This window comes from Simochromis diagramma, unplaced genomic scaffold, assembly GCF_900408965.1.
Source record: "Simochromis diagramma unplaced genomic scaffold, fSimDia1.1 OVJJ01000604.1, whole genome shotgun sequence".
NCBI lineage: Eukaryota > Metazoa > Chordata > Actinopteri > Cichliformes > Cichlidae > Simochromis > Simochromis diagramma.
In genome coordinates, this window is record NW_024387416.1 from 3,739,148 (window position 1) to 3,762,705 (window position 23,558).

At 41.3% G+C, this 23,558-nt stretch overlaps 1 protein-coding gene across 4 annotated transcripts; it reads right to left on the minus strand.

Annotated features, from left to right (window-relative positions):
• Positions 1-261: 261 nt before the first annotated feature.
• Positions 262-23,235, minus strand: LOC120721832 (B-cell scaffold protein with ankyrin repeats-like). Of its 4 annotated transcripts, none has more exons than XM_040012486.1 (17): positions 22,892-23,235; positions 22,060-22,150; positions 21,383-21,778; positions 18,039-18,172; positions 17,823-17,961; positions 17,416-17,558; positions 16,314-16,428; positions 15,357-15,553; positions 8,664-8,727; positions 8,178-8,399; positions 6,428-6,487; positions 4,625-4,812; positions 1,636-1,699; positions 1,447-1,476; positions 1,123-1,202; positions 907-959; positions 262-750 (listed from the first exon to the last, which is right to left on the minus strand). In XM_040012486.1, exons 2-16 carry the CDS (start codon positions 22,070-22,072, stop codon positions 927-929), a joined length of 1,878 nt encoding a protein of 625 aa, XP_039868420.1. In that variant the 5' UTR covers positions 22,073-22,150; positions 22,892-23,235; the 3' UTR covers positions 262-750; positions 907-926. The 4 variants fall into 4 exon arrangements, with proteins under 4 accessions (XP_039868420.1, XP_039868419.1, XP_039868418.1 ...); XM_040012485.1 differs by having other exon boundaries at positions 22,060-22,182; XM_040012484.1 differs by having other exon boundaries at positions 8,178-8,381; positions 22,060-23,235.
• Positions 23,236-23,558: the final 323 nt, after the last annotated feature.

Below are 23,558 nucleotides of genomic sequence, written 5' to 3' on the forward strand. Positions count from 1 at the left end.
GATGGCTGCATTGTGGCAGCTAAACAAAATGATTTTCCCGGCAACATCAAGCCTTCTTTTACCCTAACATGACTAATATTTCTGCTCTTCGCAGTAAGCCGGCTTACAGCTTTCATTTTCTTTTCTTCAGATTCATATTGACATTTCTTGGCTGACGCGAAGATCGAACACATGCTTCGTGTTTGCAGCCACAGCAAGACGTAATTAATTGATGTGCTCATCTTCTGATTACATACATCAACATGTATGGATACATTTTTCCAAAGCTTGCCACCCAGTCAATAGGAGGTCACAGGTGCATCTGTACTTACAGATGTCTTCAGACTGTGGGTGCGATGGCCATATCTAGAGATATGACGCCCTCTAGAGGGAAACATTTGGAGGTTTTACAGGCCGAGACTTGCTGATGTGAGCGCTGCCTTTCTCTAGAGAAGAAGCTCATAAAAATGAGAAACACATAATTTCCTCACTAATTATTAAAATTGTGGTTTAGTTTAAACATTTACAATTGTGAGCGAATTGCTGCAAATTCAGTAACAAAAAAACTGTTAGAAGCAGTTTAATCTACAAAATTACAGGAATACTAACATCTAAGTTTTCACAAAGCAAAACTATATGATGCTAAAAACCTGTCATTGTATTGTATATTACATATAATTATTCAAACTAATGCACTGATACAAGTTATCCTATAAGAGGAGGGTTAAGCTGGATGTGGACTGTGTAACATCCTTTTTACTTCTTATTTCTCTGAAAGAGAAAACAAAGAAACAAAGGTGTTTATGTATTACAACAGATCACAGCAGCTAAAAGTCATAATTGAACAGAATATTAATAGTGTCTTTGGAGCCAAACAGAAAATAGGAGTCTGGCTTAAATAATCAAAGAAGTGGATTTCATACTCACAATCGATATAGGACTTGCATTCACCGTTTTTCGGATTTTCGGAAAAAAGCCGTCTGCAAAAGAATTTGGTGAATTGCTGCATTATTATATTTGCTTACTGGGACGTCAGTGTACAGTATTTTTTTTTGTTTCAAGCAGAATAATCAACAGATGTGATTAAATGATATATTAATGCAGCTGAGCCAAACTGTCCTACTGCAAGTGAGGTAAACGTACCTGCTGTGCTTTAAGCGGCTTGCTGTAAAAATCAGACTCTGCTGGTTGGTTTCCTCTTTGACTTCCATTCACCGCAACACCTGGGGGAGAAATTATCCAATATGCACTGCTGAACAGAGAATCATTCGGTAAAAGAAAATAAAGGACTCTCATTTAGCGCTGGTGAAACTCACTAGATCAAAACACAAGGCACTGGGGATTTGATTAAATAACACTTCCCGGAGGATTAATTTCCCAGCACTGCGACTGCAGCTCGAGAAACTACAAAGGCATGCAAACACAGATTTCCTCTGCGCGCGCTGAGATAAGTTTTTAAAGACTTACTTGCCGTGTGATGAACGATGTTGATTTTATCTGTAGGGAGAGAAGACTTTTTAAGCCATTTACAGTATACAGTTTAATACACTCATTTGTACCGGGGTTATTTATTCCATATACTTAATATTTTAAGGAAAACCAAAAAGTCTCTGCGATGACAGCACAGTTTAGCCCACATCGAATGTGAATATTTACCATAGACGCTGTCGTCTGCCTCTCTGTTGTTTATGATAGTGGCTCTCAGATGGCTCAGCTTCTGCTGTAGAGACAAAGATCAGTGCTTCAGTATTAGACTGACTGTACAGAAGGCATCCAGGTCTTTATACATTCTGAGATTTCCATGATGGAGCCGTGTTATGTTTACACTGGCTAAGACAAAGAAAAGAGCGCGTTTCACAGACTCATCATAAATCTTTCGGTGCTTTCGTGGAGGTCCAGTGGAAAACATACTGCAAATATAGTCCAAGTATGCAACAACACAGCAGAACAAAAGGGTGGAGGTAGTTTTACTGACGATATTAGTCCGCAGACCAATAAATCTGCTCTCTGTACTGTGCTGCATTTCAGAGAGCAATATACTTTTAACTGTTGATGATGTTGATGTTAAGGTGCTACCTTGATCATTTATCACTAAGTCTGTTATAAGATGTGAAAAGTAGTAAGAGTTAGTGCTGAAATGCCCAGATGAAAGCTCCTTATATCAAATATTGAAAATTTGTGTAGCAGAACTGGTGACTCTTTAGTCGGACTTTGAATGACTTTGATCTCTGTCGCTCTACTGATTCTTCTCCTCGAGTCTTACATTTTTGCAAGTATTGTGACTTGACTTCAGTGTTAGGCGGGAAACAAATTCCTTTAGCTTCTACAAAGGCGTCTACCGCTGTTTTACAACCTCATAACCTGTCTGTGTAACGCACAGCAGCGCACCGTAGACCAGACCTTATAACTTGCCTCAACAGGAAAAGCACAGGTGTTACTAATAACATTAAAAATGTGTCTCAAAAATGAGACGGTGAGCCAACAAAACCAGGACCCTGAAATAAAAGCAGGTAGATGGAATTAGCGCATCATCTGTTTTATTATTTCCTACTCTGACGTGCCAGAAAGTATTAGGCGAAAAAGGTTTGTTAAGGCAGATTGAGCCCGAGCACTTCATTGTAAATTAACATTTATATTAACTGCAGCCTGATGAAATTTACAGTACTGTGCGAAAGTCTCAAACCACTCTTCATGTCTTTATATTTTGCAGCAATTTATTCAAAAATCTGAAAACATAACTGGAAAGTGTATAAGGAGTTTGTGCAATTCTAACGAGCTCGAAAGTGAGTATTTGGCATGACCACCTTTGTTTTCCTACACACACACAACGCTCTGAGGCAAGCTGTCTTGTCAATAATCTTTTTTTTATCCAGGTAAAAATATCATTGAGATTCAAATCTAATTTCCAAGCGAGACCTGGCATCATGGCAGCAAAAAGTCAAAACACAAACGCATAAGGGTTAAGTAGTCATCAGGAATAGTTCTCCAGGCTTCTTGAAGGACATTCAAAGCTCTTCTTTGGATGTTTTCTGCCTTTTGTTCTGTTCTCTGTCAAGATGATCCCACACTGCTTCAGTAATGTTGAGGTCTGGATTCTGGGGAGGCCAATACATGACTGATTATGTTCCATTATTTGTGTTTTCCTTTACCCAGTTATGCTTTTACTTTGTTATCAGGGTGTTTGGGATCACTGTCATGCTAAAAAAAATTAAACCCTTTTCAATCAGACACTTTTCAGGTTGAATTGTATGGTGGATCAAAATCTGATGGTACTTTTCTTTGTTCATAATTCCACCAATTTTGACAAGATCTACAACACCACTGGCTGAAATGCAGACCAAAGCCATGACAGAGCCTCCACCCTGTTTTACAGATGGCTGTAGACTCTCACAGTTTGGATTCATTACTCTATAAGACGTCTTGCCACTGATTTTACGTCCAAATTGGCATACAGTCTCTTCCTGTTTCCCTTCCTTAAATAAAACTTCTTGACAGCTATCCTTCCACTGAAACCATTAGATGGAAGGTCCAGATGCATCTCATGTCCTGTGTTAGGTCTTTGGTGGATTATTTTTTTTGTATTTCTTAAGGACTTAACTTTCTGTACTGCTCATTTTCTGTAGATAGTTTTTTTTTGTAGGCCTGTCATTTCTTCTTTTCCCCTCACTTCTCCAGTTTTTTGAAGTTTTTTTATGGACGGATGGCACATCAAGCCAAGGCATGCCAAGTTTACGGCTAAAACCTCTTTGGGAATCACCTTGTTGGTGGAAAACTACATTCCTTTCCTACCCTGGTGTCCTAGTGTTGCACAGCTACCTGATAACGAACAGATACACCTTCCCATCATTCCCCTATCTCTATCTGGAACTTAACAGCAAGTAACTTGTGTTGTGCTTCAAATCCTTCACTACAGCCGTTACAGTATTTTGATTGCATAAGTTTCACATTATTATTTATGAATTTATAAAGAATGCCAAAAAAAATACTAGGTAAAAATACCCCTCAAAACTGGACTGCGGAGCTATTAAAAACTGCTCTCCCTCTCTCTATCATTGCCTTCTTGGTTAACAACATAAGGCGCCGATGCAGGGTAGCTTGCCGAAAGCTCTAGATTTGACAGACTTATTTTTTAAGGCACAACAGCTAAAACCACCCAGGTCATGTGATATGTGCAGTTTGGTGTTTGAAGAATGTGTGCGTAGAGGCTCCTCGAGTTGCAGGTGTTGACGAAATAGAGTAGCTACAGGAAAAAAACGACAGCCAGATATTGTAAACATCATTTCTGCTACTTTGTGGTGCGTAACAATACTAGAAAACAGTACCATGTCAAAATTTACATGCTGCTGAAAATAAGAAACCCTTCCCTTCAAATGTGAGTTTGTCATATTTTTGGCCCCTCTGGCTTCCTGTACAATTCATAGCAGAAACCCTATTTTGAATCAGCGATTCTTAACGTCTTTCTTTTTTCTGGCCTACAGAGATCTTTAAAACCTGAGGGACTGTTTTCTTTATTGTGACACATGGTTCCCCAGATGCATACCACACTTGCCTGATTATTCAGTATTTGTATTGTATCGTGTGTGGACCTGCTTGCTTCTTTCAGATCCCTTCATGTGAGTTCGGTCAGAGCGTGCAGCGATCCTACCTGCTGCTTGGCATCCAAGTCTTTCTGAACGTGCTGCCAGTCGCTGAAGAGCTCGAGAGCCTCGTCCACAGTAAGCGAGCCTGCCTTCACCTGCTGCTGGAACTCAATGAGCTGCTGAAGCCCGTCTATCTGGTTTGGCACAAAGGTGTCGTAGGTGGTAGAGACGCTGCCTTCTCGCCCGCGTGCTGCTGTAAACGACAAGCCCATAAAAACAGTAAGCAGGAAAGTTTCAACATGTTTACTGCTGTAGATTATAACATAATCATAATGTAAGTCCTAAAATATCCACCCATAAATTAAATAGCTGATTTCTAGTTGGGAGAAGATAGAAGGAAGAAAAGCCCGAGTGTAATACTAAAGCAGCTGGTATCCATAGTCGGGTAATGTGAGTTCGCTCAGCACATCTGTGATGTCTGTGAGTCACCGAGATTGTAAGTAATTTTCGTGGCGAGTGTGATGATCTGTGGACGTGTCATTCAGTGTCACTAATGGAACAGCGAGGCAGACAAATGGCTTCATCTCTCTGTAGGTGCTCACTATTGCAGTTCATCCTTTTTTTTTAAACTTCTTGGCATGTGGCTTTGCTTAAATCATTTTATTGCCTTTTTTACTGCGTGTGTACCCATTACACTGCTGCTTTAATTACTGCCTTCCCCATGCTGATTACTGGAATATTAATCTGCTTAACAGAACACTACAAATTATTTCATAGCGTCTCCATTAACTTATATCATCCAGCAGGTAATTTTAATAGACAAAAAATTACAACAAAAAATTAGAGGAAAGTATTTATTAAAAAAATGATTGGCACATCTAATCTGAAGTGACGATATCAGTCGTAGCCAAAGAGGGAAATACAAGCAACTGTTTAAAGACATCGCAAGCATGAAAAAAAGCATTAACTGCTTATTCTAGCTGCAGGGCTTGTTTGTTTCAAAGTTAATGAACTGCGACTGTCTGTCCCAAACAAAGCAAAGAGTAAAGCGGCAAAACATATCAAAGCTACTTGCATTAGTATGCAGGCGACTGCTTAGTCAAGCCTGAGAATAAAACCCTGATATATCTTCAGGATTATCTCAGCATGGGTCTGGAGACTGCAGATTTTTAACAGAAAGTCTGCATCACTGAGGGCATGGAGTTTGAAAGATGCAGATGTTTGGATATCTCACTGGTCAAAGCTTATTTAAAGCAGCACACAGGCAGAAATAAGGGAACGCTATCGGAAGAATGTCTTCATGCAGCAGTAGTTCATGGAGTTCTAGCTCTAGTTCAGGGGTCCGCAACCTGGCTCGCGCGCCCTTCAGCTGTGGCTCATGTGAGCTTTGAACGAAAAAATATTGCAAACTATACGAAACAATAGGAAAAAAGATTACATCTGTTATCCATCTGGCTGTGTTGCGGCTAAAGAGGCTCTTTTGATGTTGAAGGTTGCCGACCTCTGGTCCAGTTTATACACACATATCCCAGAAGCCACTTTGTTGGTCCGCTTGTTCAACTGTTCATTAGTGCAACCAATTTAAGAGTCCAGCCCAGTACTGACAGGGCGTACCTAATAAAGTGTGTATGCATTTAAATGATACCAACTGAAGGGCAAATTGTATATGATGAAACAGAAAAGGATTAGCGCTGCTTTTTGTAAATGATCACATACGACTGGTTAGCACTGGTTTCCTAGTGATGTTATATAAGTTACAAATATTCAAGTAAAGTCCACGTACCTTAAATATTGTACTAAATGACTGTTGTACACATTGATCACATGTTACTTATTGCTCTTATTACTACATATTACTCAACACCTACCTTGTTTAGAGGGAAGTGAGTACAGATCTCCATCGCCTGGTGTTTTCTTCCTCTGGAACACTGTTGATGCACAACAGTTTTATGTAACATTGTGTTAATAATGTGGTAAATATCTCTGTAATTTTCCACTAATTATCTTATTAGATAATACTACTAGAATGATGAAAACCAGATCTGAATCTTAAATTTTTTCTAATTTGTGCCTGCATTTTAACTGTCCTGCCACACGATGGAGCCGTGATCTTATTTCAAAGCACCCTGCTTGTGGCTTGTTCGTAGCTTAGTTAAAAAAACCCATCCAGCACTGTTTCAGAAATGACAAACGTAGTGACATCTGAATATATGTTTAAAAATCTCAAAATAAAAAATGCAGGATCTTGGCTCTTTGCAAAGAGACACAGTTGAGCTCTGAATTGAGTTAGACACTGAATGATGCTTTTGGTTTCCTGTCAGCGCTCTGAATGAAAGACTGCACTGTTTTAGCTGTCAGAGGCGGGGGAGCTGCGGCCGTGTGACCAACGCTGGATTTCAAATTCAGCATCCACACCCTGGAAGATAATCCCAGCCTCTGACTCCGTCCTCTGTGACAGCATCTCCTCTTTTCCACTTCACGCTCAAACACGACCTCTCTTTCCTGCCTCGCTCATAATACAAGCCCGGCTTTGTGGCTTCATTCGGCCTCGGAGTGTGTCCATGTATGTTGCATGTGCAGAACTGCCTGCCCATGGGATTGAATTTCATTCACGTTTTCAGTCTCACTGAGCCCGAGACGTCGCTGCTAACAAAAAGAAGACTCCTCATTGTTTCCACTTGTGCCGTGTTCTCCAATAACTGGCTCGTCGCCTAATCCTCCACCGAGCCTCATCTCTGCCCTCACATCTTTGACTGCGGTGGTGGGAGTTAGGGGCAAAATGTGATCCTTGTGTGGTTTGAAGCTCCTCTGTCTCAATAGATGGAAACCTCAAAATCCCTCTCCTTTCTCTTGTGCGCTCTGGGGACAAGGACGATGGAAAACATGTGTAATGACTTATTCTGGCTGACTTGGCCTTGATCTGGCCAAGATTGGTTGCAGATGGCAGCCCGGTAGTTCCCTCTCTATTACTGAGAGGATGGTTGGGGTGCAGAGAACTCAGTGGTGCACTCAATTCCTTGTTTTGCTTCGTAAATCCCACCGGGAACGGGGTCGGCTCAGTAGATACAAGCAAGCTCACTAAAGGAAAAAAAAAGGAGCTATTTACTGAGCCGCTCTAATTAGTTTCGTCCATTTGAATGCACGTGAATGCGAGAGGCGGGCGTAATATTGTCTGCGGTAATAATTAATTGCGGCCCCGCGTGTTCATTTTTGCATTTGCGAGACGGAAAAAAGAGAAGCCACAGCTGTTTTAATGATTTATAAGCCTTGATAATACCAGTCACTTTTGGATGTTTCATCTTCATGAAATATTCACACAGCTGTAATTGAACAGTTAGGGACTGCGGGCTCTCAACGCAGGCAAATGGGTCTTTCTCCAGACTCGCTCGTGTTTGTTTTGTGACGGGGAGCGACTATGTTCTTGCGGTTTCTGAAATCAAAACAAACTGCATCACAAAGCAAGCTCTCTTTTCTCTATTCAGCGCTCTGCAGCGCTCTGCTGATGGTGGCGATGCACATTCCAGGCCCTTCCTCCCCCCATCCTGCATAACTCAGAATCATAATCATCACTATTGTATCTGTCTGAATGAGTGATGCAAGAAAAGAGTCTCAAGTTACCTTGAGTGATGTAAGGGGTTTTGCTGTCCATCAACTGGGTGCCTTCAGGCCGGGGTGTGGGTGCTGGTGGGCGGTTGGCAATGACCACTGCTTTTGCTTTAGCTGAATTCAGGATGGTGTCGTATTCACCATTCACCCCCAGCGGTGCGTAGAGATCTTCATCCTCCCCCTCTTTTTCCTCCACCTGTTGCGGTTTCTGTGTGTCTGTGATGGAAAGATTCCCTGACACACAGAGTGTTTACTGCACTAAAGCCTCAGAATCATAATGGATGCTGCACATGCCGGTTTTTTTTTTTGTTTTTTTGTTTTTTTTGGCCACTTGTCATTTCACAGCTGATCAGAAGCAATGCTACACGATGTCCCCATCATTGAGGGGAAACGAAATGAAAGGAAACACAGCGTAATCATATGCCGGGGGGCATAAAACAATTCCATTACTGGCTTGCCTTCTGCCCTCCCTCCACTTCCCATCAGTTGCTCACTCACCTGCACTGCACATCATTTCGTACACGCTGGTATCGTCATTGTCCCCGCCTGAGCCAGACATATTCTGCAACAACAACAGAACACCGAGATGCATTTCTTGCGCCCGTCCAGGAGGCCACTTTAAAGGATATTTGTCTTGCATTGTGATACAGTGCAGCAAAATGTGGATTACTCCTTAGCTCGCTCTCCCTACTTTGCCCGCCGGCTCTTTTTCTCACCTGCGTTCTTAGGCTTAGAAATTGAAAGCTCAGAGCACAGATGACTCTCCACACACCACCACAGGCTGATATCTTCTTCCGTGCACTGATTTGATATTCAGCATTTCATGTCAGCTGTGACAAACGTCCAGATTATTAATCGAGCTTTCTCACTGCATCTGTTAGGACTTGTGGAAAAGCAATTTCAGGGGGCCATAATGTGAATTACAGAGGTGTGCTTGTTACCCCGCCTGCTGGCTAGCAGAAATCCGTTTTCTCTCTGACAACAAAAGCTGCAGCAGACTAGGCCTCTTCGCTAATAGCACGCTGAGGGACAGACAGGGGTATGATCAGGGTAATTATGAAATCAGACTATCTTCCCTTTTCAGTCTAAACATATCATTTAGTGAGCAATTCAAGACCCCTTTGCTCCATATCAGACCGCATCTATAATTAGGATGAGAAACAGATAATGATTTGCTGCCATATTTCAACTTCTGATAGAGATGCACATTCTGATATGGCTAACAGAAAAAAAACAGACAGTACCACTACATTTTTAAATAAAAAAAGCTTTTACTGTATTGTAGCTTTTCCATCGAAAGAGTGAATATGCAATAATATCTATTGATTACAGCTGACCCCGCTGCCGCTTTACGAGGATACATTGTGAATGCAGCAATGTAAATCTGCAGAATGCATGAGATACAGCTCATTTGGATCAAAACATCCACCATATAACCCGCCCTGCTGCGTGTGCCGTTCCCAAGCAACACAGCAAATCATGACTCAATTAGAATATTGCACTGTTCCGAGTACTGCAAATTACACATTGGCTGCCATGAATGCATTACTTAACAGTAGAGGTTCATAACAAGCCCAACAGGTGGAAGGGACGGGTTAATTACCACCACTCGATCATTGAATTTTAATAGTCATATGCTGTGCCGAAGCACAGTGTGGTATTTTCAGGGGTAGTTCTGAACCGAGGAGGGGTATTTGTTTACTAACCACAAATGCTAAATCATTTTAAAGATGCCTGAAACTGCAGAAGCCCCATTCATTCCAGACAAATTCAATATGAACTGCCGCAGTCCAGACAGTATACATCTAACATGGGATAAGGGCCGTAAATCTGCCTTTAACGGCTGAAATGGCCAATTCACAAGCTTGCTCTTCGCTCGGCTCTCAGCTTTAGCGTGCTCGCTATCTTTTTGCATACTGGTGTCAGCATGGGAGTGTTTGATGTGTGACAGATTGCAAAGTGTAAAGCTGAACATCACACAAGTGCTGTGCAGTTAAAAATCTGTCCAACTTGTTGTTTTTTTTGGCATAGAACAGCTAGTTGAGCTGGCGAATAAATACTTCACACTTCTGTAAAGCTAATTTTGCTCAGGAATGTGTTACCTTCGCACTTTTCTTTTCACACAAAGCCAAACATGTATTATTGAAGGCTAACACAGCAAGCATAAATCAGTTGTGCTTACATCAATCTGCTGTCAGTGGCAATGCTAAGATGTCGGTTACATGTTTACCATAGTTGACCTATTCTTATATTAAATAACAAACAACTGGGAATAATGTTCCAGAGGGAGAAGGTTTTTTTTTTAAACCAGCATTTTACTGTAAAGAAAATGCCTACTTTGATATATCAATAATTTATCCTTCTTTAAAGGTGACTTGATGCTAAGTGACTGCCCCAAAACTAAATTAAGCTAGCACTAGCTTATGTTAGCGAAAGTGCGTATCAGACAGATACTGATAGTGACATTTTCTAATGGCTCATCATATGTGTTACTTTGTCCTGAATGAGACTATTAATTATTTGTTCATTGATTTCCATGGCACTCGCACGGCATACAGTTAGCATCTCAGTGTATACCTGAAACGCCGCTAAAGAAATGTGTAAAGCTGCACGTGGGTGTTCAGATGAACTCGTTTTCTGTTAGTTAGAAGGCATGTGGACTAAGGAGCAGTGAGAAGAAGAGACTATGCAAAGTAAAAGCTTGACTAGAGTTGTAATATTCACTGAAAACATTATACAACATTAACACTTTAGAACTTTTATGTTACTACCAACATAAGTCGACTGTAACATAAGCGTTATTGTACAAAAACCCATCCATTCATCTATTTTCTTCCACTTACCCAATTCGGGGTTGTGGCGATTCACGCTCACATTCACAGCTATGGGCAATTTAGAATCACCAGCCCAACAGGTGGAAGCCCAATTAACCTAACCCCACTAACTTCATGTTTTTGGACTGCGGGAGGAAGCCAGAGTACCCGGAGAGAACCCACGGAGAACGTGAAAACTCCACACAGAAAGACCTAGGCCACATGGTGGATTCAAACTCAGGACGTTCTTGCTGTGAGGCAAGAGTGATAACCACCAAACCACATTACTTTAACCAAGTATACCCCATATCATAAATACAGTTTGAGTAAGTTTGAATCTAGTTGTGATTTCACTGTGTAGAGATCTGTGTTTCCACAGACGTGCATTAGAAATTAGAGTGCAGAGGTGCTTCAATGGATAGCCACTGCCATATCTACGCATATATGTCTCTATTAATATTTACCATACTATGCTGAATAACATCGTCATGCCGACATTTGCTAATTAGAAACAAAGTCGAGAGATTCATCATGTAGGACTGTGAGATAAAACAACAACAACCTAATCTGTTTCACTAGAAACTTTGTCAAGCTGACTGAACGATGTACGAATTCAGGGGATTGCTAAATTCAGGCTTCTTCAACCTGTTAATATCTGCAAAAGCTTTTGATGGAGCTCCATCCAGTAGCTGATATATTTCAAGTGTTTCTAAACCAGCTATGCTAGTCCGGAGGAATAAGTGCTTGGTGAAATGCAATGGATATGCAACATATAGTCTGGTAATGAATGGTAAAACAGCGTTTTACTTGAGGAATACGCAAATGTTAAGCAAATCTCTGGAGCTGACGCATATTACTGTGCAGTTACTAATAAACCAAACACCTTATGCAAAATATGGTCAGCTGATATAACAAATCTCACGACCAGAGTCTAGGACGTCACCTAATTTGGATTTTGTGAATTTGAATAGGTGGATACACGAACAACACATAAAACGTTCTTTGTAGCCTTCGGGTGGTGAAGTTGCTAGCTGATTTGTATTTATCGAGTTGTGCTCTGCACTCAAAGCGCACACAGTGAAATCTTGCAGCATGAGCACAGAGTCCATCGAAATGCCAAGTGACACTCAGCCAGATTTGTGACCCAGTTCTGAAATATTAAATAAGGAATATGCTGGCTTGTGTAAGTAATTGAGTGAGCACATTGCAGTCTGAGGACATAAACATTGTTGATACCAGCGGAGCATTTTCTATATTTGTATTCTAGTTATGCTCTCCCTGAATAATTCAGCTTTCCCCTCTGGAGCAGTTCACAGCTAATTAACAAAGAAGTGTGGTGCCGGGGCAGACTAGTGGATCTAACGCAGGCCCTGTGAGTGATTCGGCCCGTCTATGAAGCAGGGGGCCAATCCATCTAGGATTTATTGACAGAGTGCTGCTACGCTGACGCCCAAATCACTGATGCATCATGGGTTGATTAATTGGAGGTGGTGGGGGGAAACGCTGCAGATGATTTAATGAACCGAGGACAAAAAAAAAAGGAACAAAACCCACAACACAATCATGGCTCTCATAATTTCTCCTCCAGGCCACATGCAAGCACAGTATGTGTTGTTTTTAGCTGTCGAGATGAATACCCTCCAATAAAAACTGCCAAGAAATAACACTTTCGTCTGTGTGCTGTATCTGAAGTCTGTTAGGTTGTAGCTATAGACTCCTTTTTGATAGACCTCCGTATGACTCGACCGCTCCTCTGTCAGTTCCGCTCCAACGACTTATTGTACACTCACAGCGAGCACCCGCTAGACCGCTCTGATCGAACCTCGCTCACTCTGCACTCACTCTCAATTAGCAGCGTTGCCAGGGGGATAAATACATTTGCAACAGCTGTTGGAGTGCCAGGGCTTTCTATAGGTTAGGCCGAGGCATTAATAAAGCAAAAATGTTTTCGGCATCATAAGGAAAGATGAGGGGAAATTGACATTTTCTGACTGAGCATTAAGTATGTCTGAAACAACCTGATTGTAATTTGTCTGATTGGCTGCCGTAGCTTTTATTTTTTCCTCTGTTTCTTTTTTCTTTGTCTTCTGTGCCTCCCTGTCTGTGTCTATTTTCTATGTTGTTGTTCTTTTGTTTGGTATATCTGTGCTTCATTCCTCTTCCCCACAGAGTGTATTTAGTTTGTGCTGTCACATGAAGCTGGTTATCTGCTTGATAAGATAACCCAGAATTTATCGATCTAGCTATGAGTGTGTTCACATAAAAAGGGGGTGACATCTGACCAGTCACAAACGGATAAGGATCTCTGGAACATAACCTGTTCTGGAGCAGGTGATGTCTGCAATCTCTTAAGAGGTTAACAATATGAAAACACACAGTTAGCCCTGAAGCTACCTGAATAAGCCCAAACCTCTGCTCATCATCTTCTCTTAAGCTGATTTTATTTTTATTCCTTTTGTGGGGATTTTTGTGTTTTTCAATTCAGTTTTATTTATACAGCGCCAAGTCACAACAACAGTTGCCTCAAGGCACTTTATATTGTAAGGTAGACCTATATATAATAATACATATGGAGAAAAACCCAACAATCATATGACCCCCCATGAGCAAGCACTTTGGCGACAGCGGAAAGGAAAAACTCCCTTTTAACAGGAAGAAACCTCCAGCAGAGCCAGGCTCAGGGAGGGGCGGGGCCATCTGCTGTGACTGCTTGGGATGAGAGAAGGAAGACAGGATAAAATACATGCTGTTGAACGTCCTGTCTCCTTCCCCTCGCCCTGCAGCGCTGCCCTTAACTAATCCTGGTTCTGTTCAACTTCCTGTTAAAATTGAGTTTTTCCTTTCCGCTGTTACCAAGTGCTTGCTCAAAGGTTGTTGTTTTTTGATTGCTGGGATTTTCTCTGTATTATTGTGGGGTCTTTACCTTTACTATACAAAGGGCTTGTTGTGATTTGGCGCTATACTGTATATCGCTATATATACATAAATGTTGATGTTTCTATTCAGGTTTTGAGGTGTCTCTCTCTGAAACACTATTTGTTTTCATAAGAATGAGTGTACCTCTGTGGACATTTGTGGAAAACATACTTATCCTTACTGATACAAAATAACACTTTTATTTAGAGCTTTAGGTAGGAAGATTTGGTAACCTCACTTAAGAAGCTTGTGGGTATCATGAGCAATCAAACCTTGCTCAAAATTGATGTTCGACTACCTCACAACAGTGTACCAAAGATATACCGCTCCGGCTAAAATGAATACACTGAAAAGCTTTTGAGGTTCACTGACAGCAGATGTGCAATGTTGTGTAATATTTGCATTACACACTGAAAAAAAGGACCCGCTGACCTTTCTGTAACACTGGGTGCGTGATGTGTGTTTTTGCTTTGTTTTTTGGTCTTGTTTTGTTTTTAAATATATATATAAATAATGTCCTCACGGCCTAATGAAATTAGTATCGGAAAGAACATTGTGATCCTACAGGTTTATCAAGTAAAGTGAGGTAGGTGCACGCAAGGAATCTATTAAATATGGATTACCTCTAATTAGCGCGTGAGAGGCTAACCTGCGGCTCAGGCGCGAGTGCGTCTGCACAGCGAAGTGGAAGGTTGAGCGGGAAGATGATCTCCGCATTAGCATGACAAAATGGCAGCTGTTACGCAAGGACATTTTTAACATCAGCGGCCGCATTAATTGTCTGAATGTATGCAGACGACCTGTGCTGGGAGCCATTGTGCACGCATGAACAAACACCGTCTTTCTAATCTCTGTGGGGGTGTTCCATTAGGAACCTCACAGGCCAGATATATTGAAGATGGGAGGAGGGAGCCCACCATCCATGTGCTAACTGAGTCATGATCTGGATATAAAGACGCAAGTTAGGAGGGAGTGAGTTCGCCTCTCCTCGCTTTCAATCCTTCCTATTCTCTCCGTTCCTTTCATTATTGATAAGGGACCAGTCACTTATTGTCCTGCTGCCGTACTCATTTCAGTAAGAGCATTCCTAAGTGCTGCACTGCTTACCCCGGCTTTTAGATCTCAAGAACAAACGTCTATCTTGCTATTTTCCTCAACTGTCAGCAAGTAACTGGAATTCAGCTTACCTAAAATGACATCCAAGCAGCTCTGTAACAATGATTAATGGATTTACAGCTTTTTATTAAAATTAGAAATCACTGAGCCGGAAAGCTGCAATCAGATATTGTGATTTTTCTAATAATGTCTTATGAATGTCTTGCATCTATGGAAGGTTAATAAGCCAGAAGCATGATCTAACTTGTTGCAAGGATCAATTCCACATGGAATAAGAGTCAATATGAGCCCAGAAGATGAAACGCACACAGCGAGAGTGAAAGAAGTCTTATAAGGACGTAGTTACCAGCATCTCTTTCAGTATGACGTGAACCTCTGTGTGGCCGTGACTCTTGGCAATCTGAACGGGAGTCTGTCCGTGGCGATTGGCCGTGCGGAGTGTTCTTACAGCACCTGGACACTGCAGGAGGAGGCTGGAGACATTTCTGAAGCCGTACCGAGCGGCAAAGTGGAGGAGCGAGGGCACCTCTGCACGGTGGAGCTCTGCGGGGGATGTTTGAGAGTTTAGGTCTTGGAAAGGAATTTCCATCCATTACATTAAGGCTGAAATTGAAAATGAGCTGCTGTATCACGTAATAGCAGCAGATACCTCTGCCTTGTGATAACTTGACGGCGATCTAGTGCAATGTGGGTAATCTAACACATCCAGGAGCGTCAAAGAAAGACAGCTTGGAGGTACTTATTGACCTGTTTGTCATGGCAACATTTCCCTGTGCCCTTTTCAACAGAGTTAAGAATCAATCTCAGTGGCTGATGAAGCCATCAATCTGCCACATAATGAGCCAAGTAATAATGGAAGGCTTTTTTTCCCCTTTCAAAGTGGATACTGCGCTTGATGCAAGTGGGACCTATTTCAGCTGTGTGCATTATGTTGAATTCACGTCATTGCTTCAAGACATGGTCAGGAAAGAGAGAATTAGGTAGGCATTATAGTGCAGCAATGCGGCACCTAATATAAATGGCCCGATCTGACATTTTCTGTTGTCATAACCTGCCGCAGCTTGTATCAGCTACACGTTAGACGTGTTGATTTGTAGCTTCTGTCTGAAGGGAAAATGTTTTACACACAATTAGGGATCGTGTAACTACTGTGGTTTGGACTGTGGATCTTCTGACAATCAAACAAGAGTTTTGTTTTTATACATTTTATATACCAGGTTGGGTTTTTCTGTCTTTGTGATTACTCAGCAGATGCTTTTTAATGTAAAGTTCAGACTAAGCAATCCACCATTGAGAGCTGTACCTCTTTCAGGTGCGTTTTCACACTGCAGTCCTTGAAAGCCTCCCGTGGGCATGTTCTCCAACAGCATGGAGGCCAGTTTCTGATCCAGCGTGTTCACAGAGGACACCTGAAAAGCCTGAAATGCAAACACAGTCTAGTGAGTAATGGCTGTAAAGAAAAGCTTGCAGCCTTTTCTCTTAATGACCAGGCTGGAGGCCTTTTTTGTTTTTATTTGATGAACGAATTAAACATATGGATTAAAAAAAAGTACAATGGAACTGTTGTTGATCTTATACTGAATTTACAGTAGAGAGACCATAAAAGTGCCAGGTTGATTTTTAACCACACACACATCAGAGTCGTGTCCGGGCCTTTAGTTTGAGATTGTCTTGGCAAATTCTTCTGCTGGCGTGCCTCGAGTGTGCCTCTTCAGCAAAAGGGATCTAATCAAATCAAGTGTTCATGGCTCCAAGACAGCTGAAACCTGCTGTCCTTTAATTTCAGAAAGGAGATGGTGAATGGTTGTTCATAAAACAGAAGAAATATGCTGATTCAATCTAATGGATGTTTTCCCACATCTTTGTGCTTTTAGGCTGTGTTCTGAGGTAGTGATTGACTAATTTTGATGAGTGAGTTGCATAATCGTGAGTCACACTAAGTAGCATTGCGCAGTACCTCAGAAGAGTTACTTCTATTGTTAAGGGGGAGTCTGGAACAGCAGTTAAAAGTGCTCTAAACATGAGTAAGTTAATGATTGACTGCAGGTATTTAAATATATTTGCAAGTGTTATATGTTTGGAGTCCCACTGCTGTTTCTGTGCACACATATACTGTGAGCTAAGAGCCAGTCTTTAGTACAATTATTTAGTACAAAAACCAAATGTTTTCTTGTCTTAATGGCTCCTCAATTTAATTGTCCACCTCTGTAAAAATAGTTGGAAACAGACTCTAAAGAAAGGATGCGGAAATAGAAACAACAGAGATCATTGATGTATGTATAATGAGGAAAATTTCCCAGTTCAGCACTAATCCTTTCTGGGGGAAGTAGTGGAATTTCCCATTTTAAAACTCAGATGAGGCATTTATTCTTTATTCTTTACCCACATATCACTTATGGCTTTACCTGACACATGAAATCTACAGGGTCTGTTACCCTCGAGAGCAGACACGCGATTTCCTCGATGTTGTTGTAGTACTGCAGCTGTGCATCATTCAGCGGCGCTCCACCGCTGTAGACAGTCACTCCTACGTTTCCTGCTGGAAAATCTTCAGTAAAAACACACAGATAACACACAGGCATGGTCAGAGAAGATACTGAGATTTTTGTGTGTGACCAAGTTGTTATCACGTGCCAAGAAGTTACTTTAGCAAACAGCCTATTATCTTGGTTCAACTATTTAGTCCCTTGTATACAAAGATAAATGACTCATTCAAAGAAGATCACTTCGTAGGACTTTAGAGGCTTCACACAAGACAGAATAAAGCTTCATTAATCATACAGTCATCACAGTATTTTATTGTTTTGTTCACCTGGGGCGCTGACACATAGGATCCGTTCATTCCAGCGGAGAGGCTTCACTCTTAGCGTCCGACTCTTACCCGTAAACTCAACTTCAGTGTCGGAGCCAGCCACCTCATTTTTTAGAAGAATGAACACTTCCATAGAGCTCTACCAAACAGACAGTACACATGTTACATGTGGTTTGTGAAAAAAAAGGCTTACTAATGACTAGATGAGTTTCTCACCCCACAGGGAACTCTGGAAGGAACCACCATAATGCTGGATCTGGCGCTGTCAGCTCCAGACAACTGCATCTGCACCCCCTTCAGCTCTGATGCTGATGGTTTGTGTGTCATGGGGTTCATATTTGCTGCTGAGGCTGAAAAAGATAGACACTCAATAACATGCTGAACTATGCACTGATAATTTCTACAAAACACATTTTTCAAATAGCAGTAGCTATCTGAAACATGTGTTTTAGTTACTGGAAGATCCCAGATGGTTGTTCTGCCACTTTGGCCCGAGCTGTAATATCTTGCCGACAGTCAAAGACATTGTCAAGGTGTCGACAGCGTTATAGAGCCACTGGTGGTCAGCAGAGAATGAATTCCTGTAGCATTAGGATAAGTTTCTTGCAGTCGATTTTGTGGAAATGTCTAAGCATGTACCTATACTGACTCTGTACAGCAGCACAGTGGATCTCTCAATATGTGAACTCTCAATATGAGGTCTGCTGGTCATACTGTTTTTCTTTGTTTCTTTGTTTCTTCAACCATCGTTCCTACATCTGCTTCACATTTGATAATCAGGTGCTGGAGATAGCAAGGCAGAAGGTTGCAGCAGTTCACATTCTCACCATTATGCTCCCGACTCTTAAAAACCTTGCCACCTTGGAAACACACTCATCTGCTGCCTTTAGAAACCTCCTGCCAAGCTTGCCTACTCATCGGTTCTCACTAACCCACTAACTAACCTGCTCACCAGCCAACCAACAATCTGCCTATTGCTCTTGCTTACATTGGCTTTGCCACCAGCTTCCCACAGACCATCTTCGTAACTTCATTCTGACAATCTCCTCTCTGGCATCTTAGGCAGTTTCTAGTCTTCCTAGAAGACTAGTGGACATCGCGGCAAATTGCTGACAATGCTGAGAGAAACTGTAAATAAACCCAAGAGCTATATCTCAGATTCTATGTGCCTCAGTTAGCATGCTAAATGTTAAAGGTCATGACAGTGCAATTATAAAAAAAACTGAGCAAGTGTGATTTGTTTGGTGGTTGTTTGGTGGGGTGGTTAGGAGAAAGGCTCGTGTCTCTAAAGGAACATGGCAGCAACGCTTAGGTTTACAAAGCTGCATCTGAAAAAAACAAAAGATTTCTTGAATAAGGTCCTTTGAACAGATGAGACTGACGTGGAGGTGTTTGGTCATAATGTGCATGTAATACGTCATCCATAATGCGTCATGTTTGGAGAAAACCAAGTGTATCAACACCTCATGCTAACTGTCAAGCACAGTAGTGGAGGGGTAATGGTTTGGGCTTATTTTGTAGCCATGGGATCTGGGCAACATGAAGTCATTGAGTTGACCATGAACTCCTCTGTATACCAAAATATTACTTAAATATGAGGCTATCTGTCATGCAGCTAAACTGGCTGAAACTGAGCTACACAACAGGATAATGATCCCCAGCAGAGCAGCAGAATAGTTGATAAAGAAAAGGATCTATCTGCTGGGCCAAGTCACACTCCAGACTTCAACCTGATTGAAATGCTGAGTCCTTAAGAGAGCTGTGCATAACAAATGCCCACAAACCACAATGAATTGAAGCAACGTTATAAAGAAGAGGGCGCCAAAATTCTTCTATAATGACGTGAGAGACTGAAAAATACATACAGCAAACAGTTAATATAGCTGCTAAAGGTGGTGCTAAAAGCTGTTGAATCGTGGGGTGTAAATTTAAGACCTGGTGAGAACTTGATGTTGATTTGCTGTCATGTCCTAACATGTAAAACCTGGAAAAACTGGCAGAGGCTGTACATTGGCTGTATGGCTGCCAGGGGAATGAAGGCAATGATGTTTACTGATGATGTGACTGCTGACAAAAGTAGCAGGATTTGTGAAGTGTACAGGGTTATGCTCTCTGCTCAGATTCAGCCGAATGGCTTATGACCTAAAGCATACTGCAAAGGTTTTCTCATGGCAAAGAAGTTGACAGTTCTTCAATTATCAGGTCAGCTGCATGTATACTTTGTCAGGTATAATACTGGCATAAAAATACTGTATGAGCATGTTAGCATGCTTATGCTAGCCTTTTGCTCAAAACATCGGTGTGCTCAGAAGAAACTGATAGACCTGCTGCCATGGTTACATGATGTTCTCTTGTCGTTTACTTACCTAACCTAACATGGTAAATAGAGTTTTTAATTTAATGATTTCACATGTGTTTGAAATAGAAAATCTAAACTCTCCTTTTTTATTGGAAACAGCCTGACGCTGATGCATGTAGGTACAGAAACCAGTAAAGAAGTACGCTTACTTTACGTGGGGTACGCACTTATCAAACACCCACATGTCTGTTGCATGTGTCAACAAACAAACAGCTTCATCCTGCATTAATAGTGAAGGTGCTTCTGGGTTAAAGTGTAACTGTTTATAGGCTCCCGCTCTGAACCACTTCTCTGTACCGCTGCAATGAAGCAATGCTGTAAGTGCTATTGAATTTACATGGCTCACAATGAGTAATCAGTGGTGTCTGAATTTGCATCAAATGTTCCTCCTGCTCCCACACCTGTTTAAATAGAAGCCCACTCCTCCACTTTATGGTTTTATACAAATAGTGTAATTAGGAAAAAAACGGGAAAGGAGGCAGAGGATAATTGGCGGGGCAGATGAGGACATGGTAGTGATACACTCAGTTTCACCAAAGATGTCTCTGCAGCTGCTCCTAACAAATATTGGATCTTCAAAATGCACAATTCTCATGAAAAAAAAAAAAACTGAGTAAACAGGTTTCCAAGCTGCTCAGGCATTCTAGCAAATAACGAGCGCTCGTCTCTCCTCGCATTTATTACAAGGGAACAGCAAGGACATTTGTCCTAAAGGAAGGGCAGGTTGAAAAAGCTGTTCTGGGTTTTCAAAGCTGAGATCAGCACTGAGCCAAAAAACATGTTTTTAACTGTTTGTTTTTAACCATCATGCATTGAGATATTTTGCATGCTATTTGAATTCAAATTCAAACCTTAAACTTCAAACATAATTTTTAGAGAAACACTAGGTAGCGTTAGGACTGGAATAACAGTTGGAATGATGTTGAGCTCAAAATATGAGATGTGACAGAGTTGCGGGGTATTTCACACCTGACTGGTTCATGAAATAAGATCAGAGACCTCATGGGGTGGCAATGATAAAAGATACCAATAGTTCAGTTTTACTCATTATCCACTCTGCAGGAGGTGGTTGATTTACTTTTACCCATTCTTTTGCACTTTAGCCAATATTAGCATTCTTAAAGTCCTATAATCTTCTACCAGGCTAAAGACAATGGTGCTAACACAATATATGGTCAGTGATTTTAAAAAGATTCCATACCTTTTCTCACAGTGTCCATCACAGTGGACAGGTACTCAGAGGCGTCTTGTTCACTAGAGATCTGCGTGCACTCATCACCGTTCAGAGGCACCAGCTCTAGCAGGGGGTTCAGGCTCTCCACCCCACATAGCAGAACCACCACATGAGCCGCAGGACTCAACACGCGTCCCAGGAAGAAGCGTTTCGTCGGGCAAAGACCCTCCAGCAAGCCCTTGGAAAGGATTAGGAGCTTGCAGGTATACTGGACAAGCCTCAGGAAATCACCCTTCGGACTGGTCGCTGCAGCAATGTCATAGCAGCAGATCCCAGCCTCTGAGATGGGACCAGTGAAAACTGACTGTAGGTAGGTAGCCCATTGCTTTGCCTCAGTGTCGTAGACGATCAGCAAATCCCCAGCTATGTGAAGAAAAAACTTTATGGTTTCAGTATTTTATGAAACAACATTATCTAGACTTTTCTGGAGCTGAGCCACATAGAGGTAAACTGCCAAAGTAATCCCTGTTTATTTAAATATATAAAAACAAGTGAAATACAGAAATTATTGATCTGGTGATGACAACAAAATCAATCAAAAAGCATTAACTACAAAAATCACATACTACACAATCATTTTTCACTATCCAAGATAAAATAGTAATAATGGGCTAATTAATAAATAATATGAAAAAGTAGCTTACCTGTGTGGCTCATGTCTGTGGTGCTGCTTGTGTGCAAGGCTGACTTCACAGTAACTGGATGGCTATTGTCAGGAGGCGTGCAGATAAGAGGCTGTTTCCGTGCCAAAGCAGACAAAGACTCAGCTATGATGACCAGGAAAAAGTTAGGCTTTGATGTTTTGCTTAAAATATACATAAATAGTTGCTTGATATACGCTATGAAGTTAGTCTAATTGAGAAGTTACACAACTTTTTACTTTTTGTCCTTTAACGTGATTTGAAATTTCCCAACAGACCATAAGAGATAAGGACATCAGAGGTTTAGTTTTGCTCTTAAAATGATGCTGACACCATAAAAGCTGGCGTGTTGTGCGTAAAAGGGAGTTATAAATTTATAGTCATAAAATAATAAATAAAACACGATGCTGAGGTAATGGAGTAAACATTATCTAAAGAGGGCGGCACATTAAGATGAAAAAGATTGTTGTCAGTGTTTGTTTACATCTTTCATGCTGAAAAATCTAATTTGTGTGGAGCGTTTTTGAGTATCACCTTATCACGTTATATCGTAGACATGCCAAAATAATGAAAAAAGTCACATACAGCCATGCTTAGATTTTATGGTATCCCTTATAAAGACAAAGTAGGCATTCAGGTAAGCGAAAGAGGAAAACAGAAACCAACAAAAGGTCATCGTCAAGCAGAGCTTGAGTCACAGACTTGACCGGAGTTTAATTAAGCCTGGGTACAAAACAAAGTGTTAGAACCCGAGGCGTGTTAAAATTAATGATCTGATGTGAATGCCTCCCGTACAGCCAGAAGTTAAAAAAAAGAAAAGGATTGTCTGACCTACCAGGTGCAAAGCTTCTCATTGAGAGAAATGTAAAAGTTAGGGCTTCATTAACTGCCTCCACTTGTCAAACAACTGACTCATACCACACAGGTATCTCATTAATAGCAGTTTGCAGCCGTTTATGTCCTTTCAGTGTTAGAGGGGCGACTGAAATGTACAAGTCGAGAAAATGAGCAGGTGAAAGTTGAGGTCTCCTTCATGCAAATCACTGACGCCGTCTATCTGGTGACTCACCAGCCACAGATCTTCCTGTTCCTGTACACGCAGATCCAGACTGGTTCACTCAGATTTATTCATTTGTTTTTATTATCGTTATTTTTTTGTTGCCAAACTACGCTGAAGAAACCACTAAAACAGAAAACTATTGTATTCTGTATGAACTATTCTGCATTTGGAGGAAGCCCAGCTGAACATAGTTGACAATGAAGCGACAAGTACCTAAAAACATGTAGTCAAATAAAAATGGCCTTAAACCTGACCTCAGATGAATGACTCACTGTGTACAAACACGTGAAGCTGCAGATCCTGTCCTGAGGGTGGTGCCAGTGGGAAAGACATAGAGTAGTTGAAATTAAAAAAAAAAGGTTTACCTTCATGGAACAATGAATGTTCCTATCATTTTCTTTTAATTAATTAATTAATTTATTTTCAGTAAATGTGTCTGTTA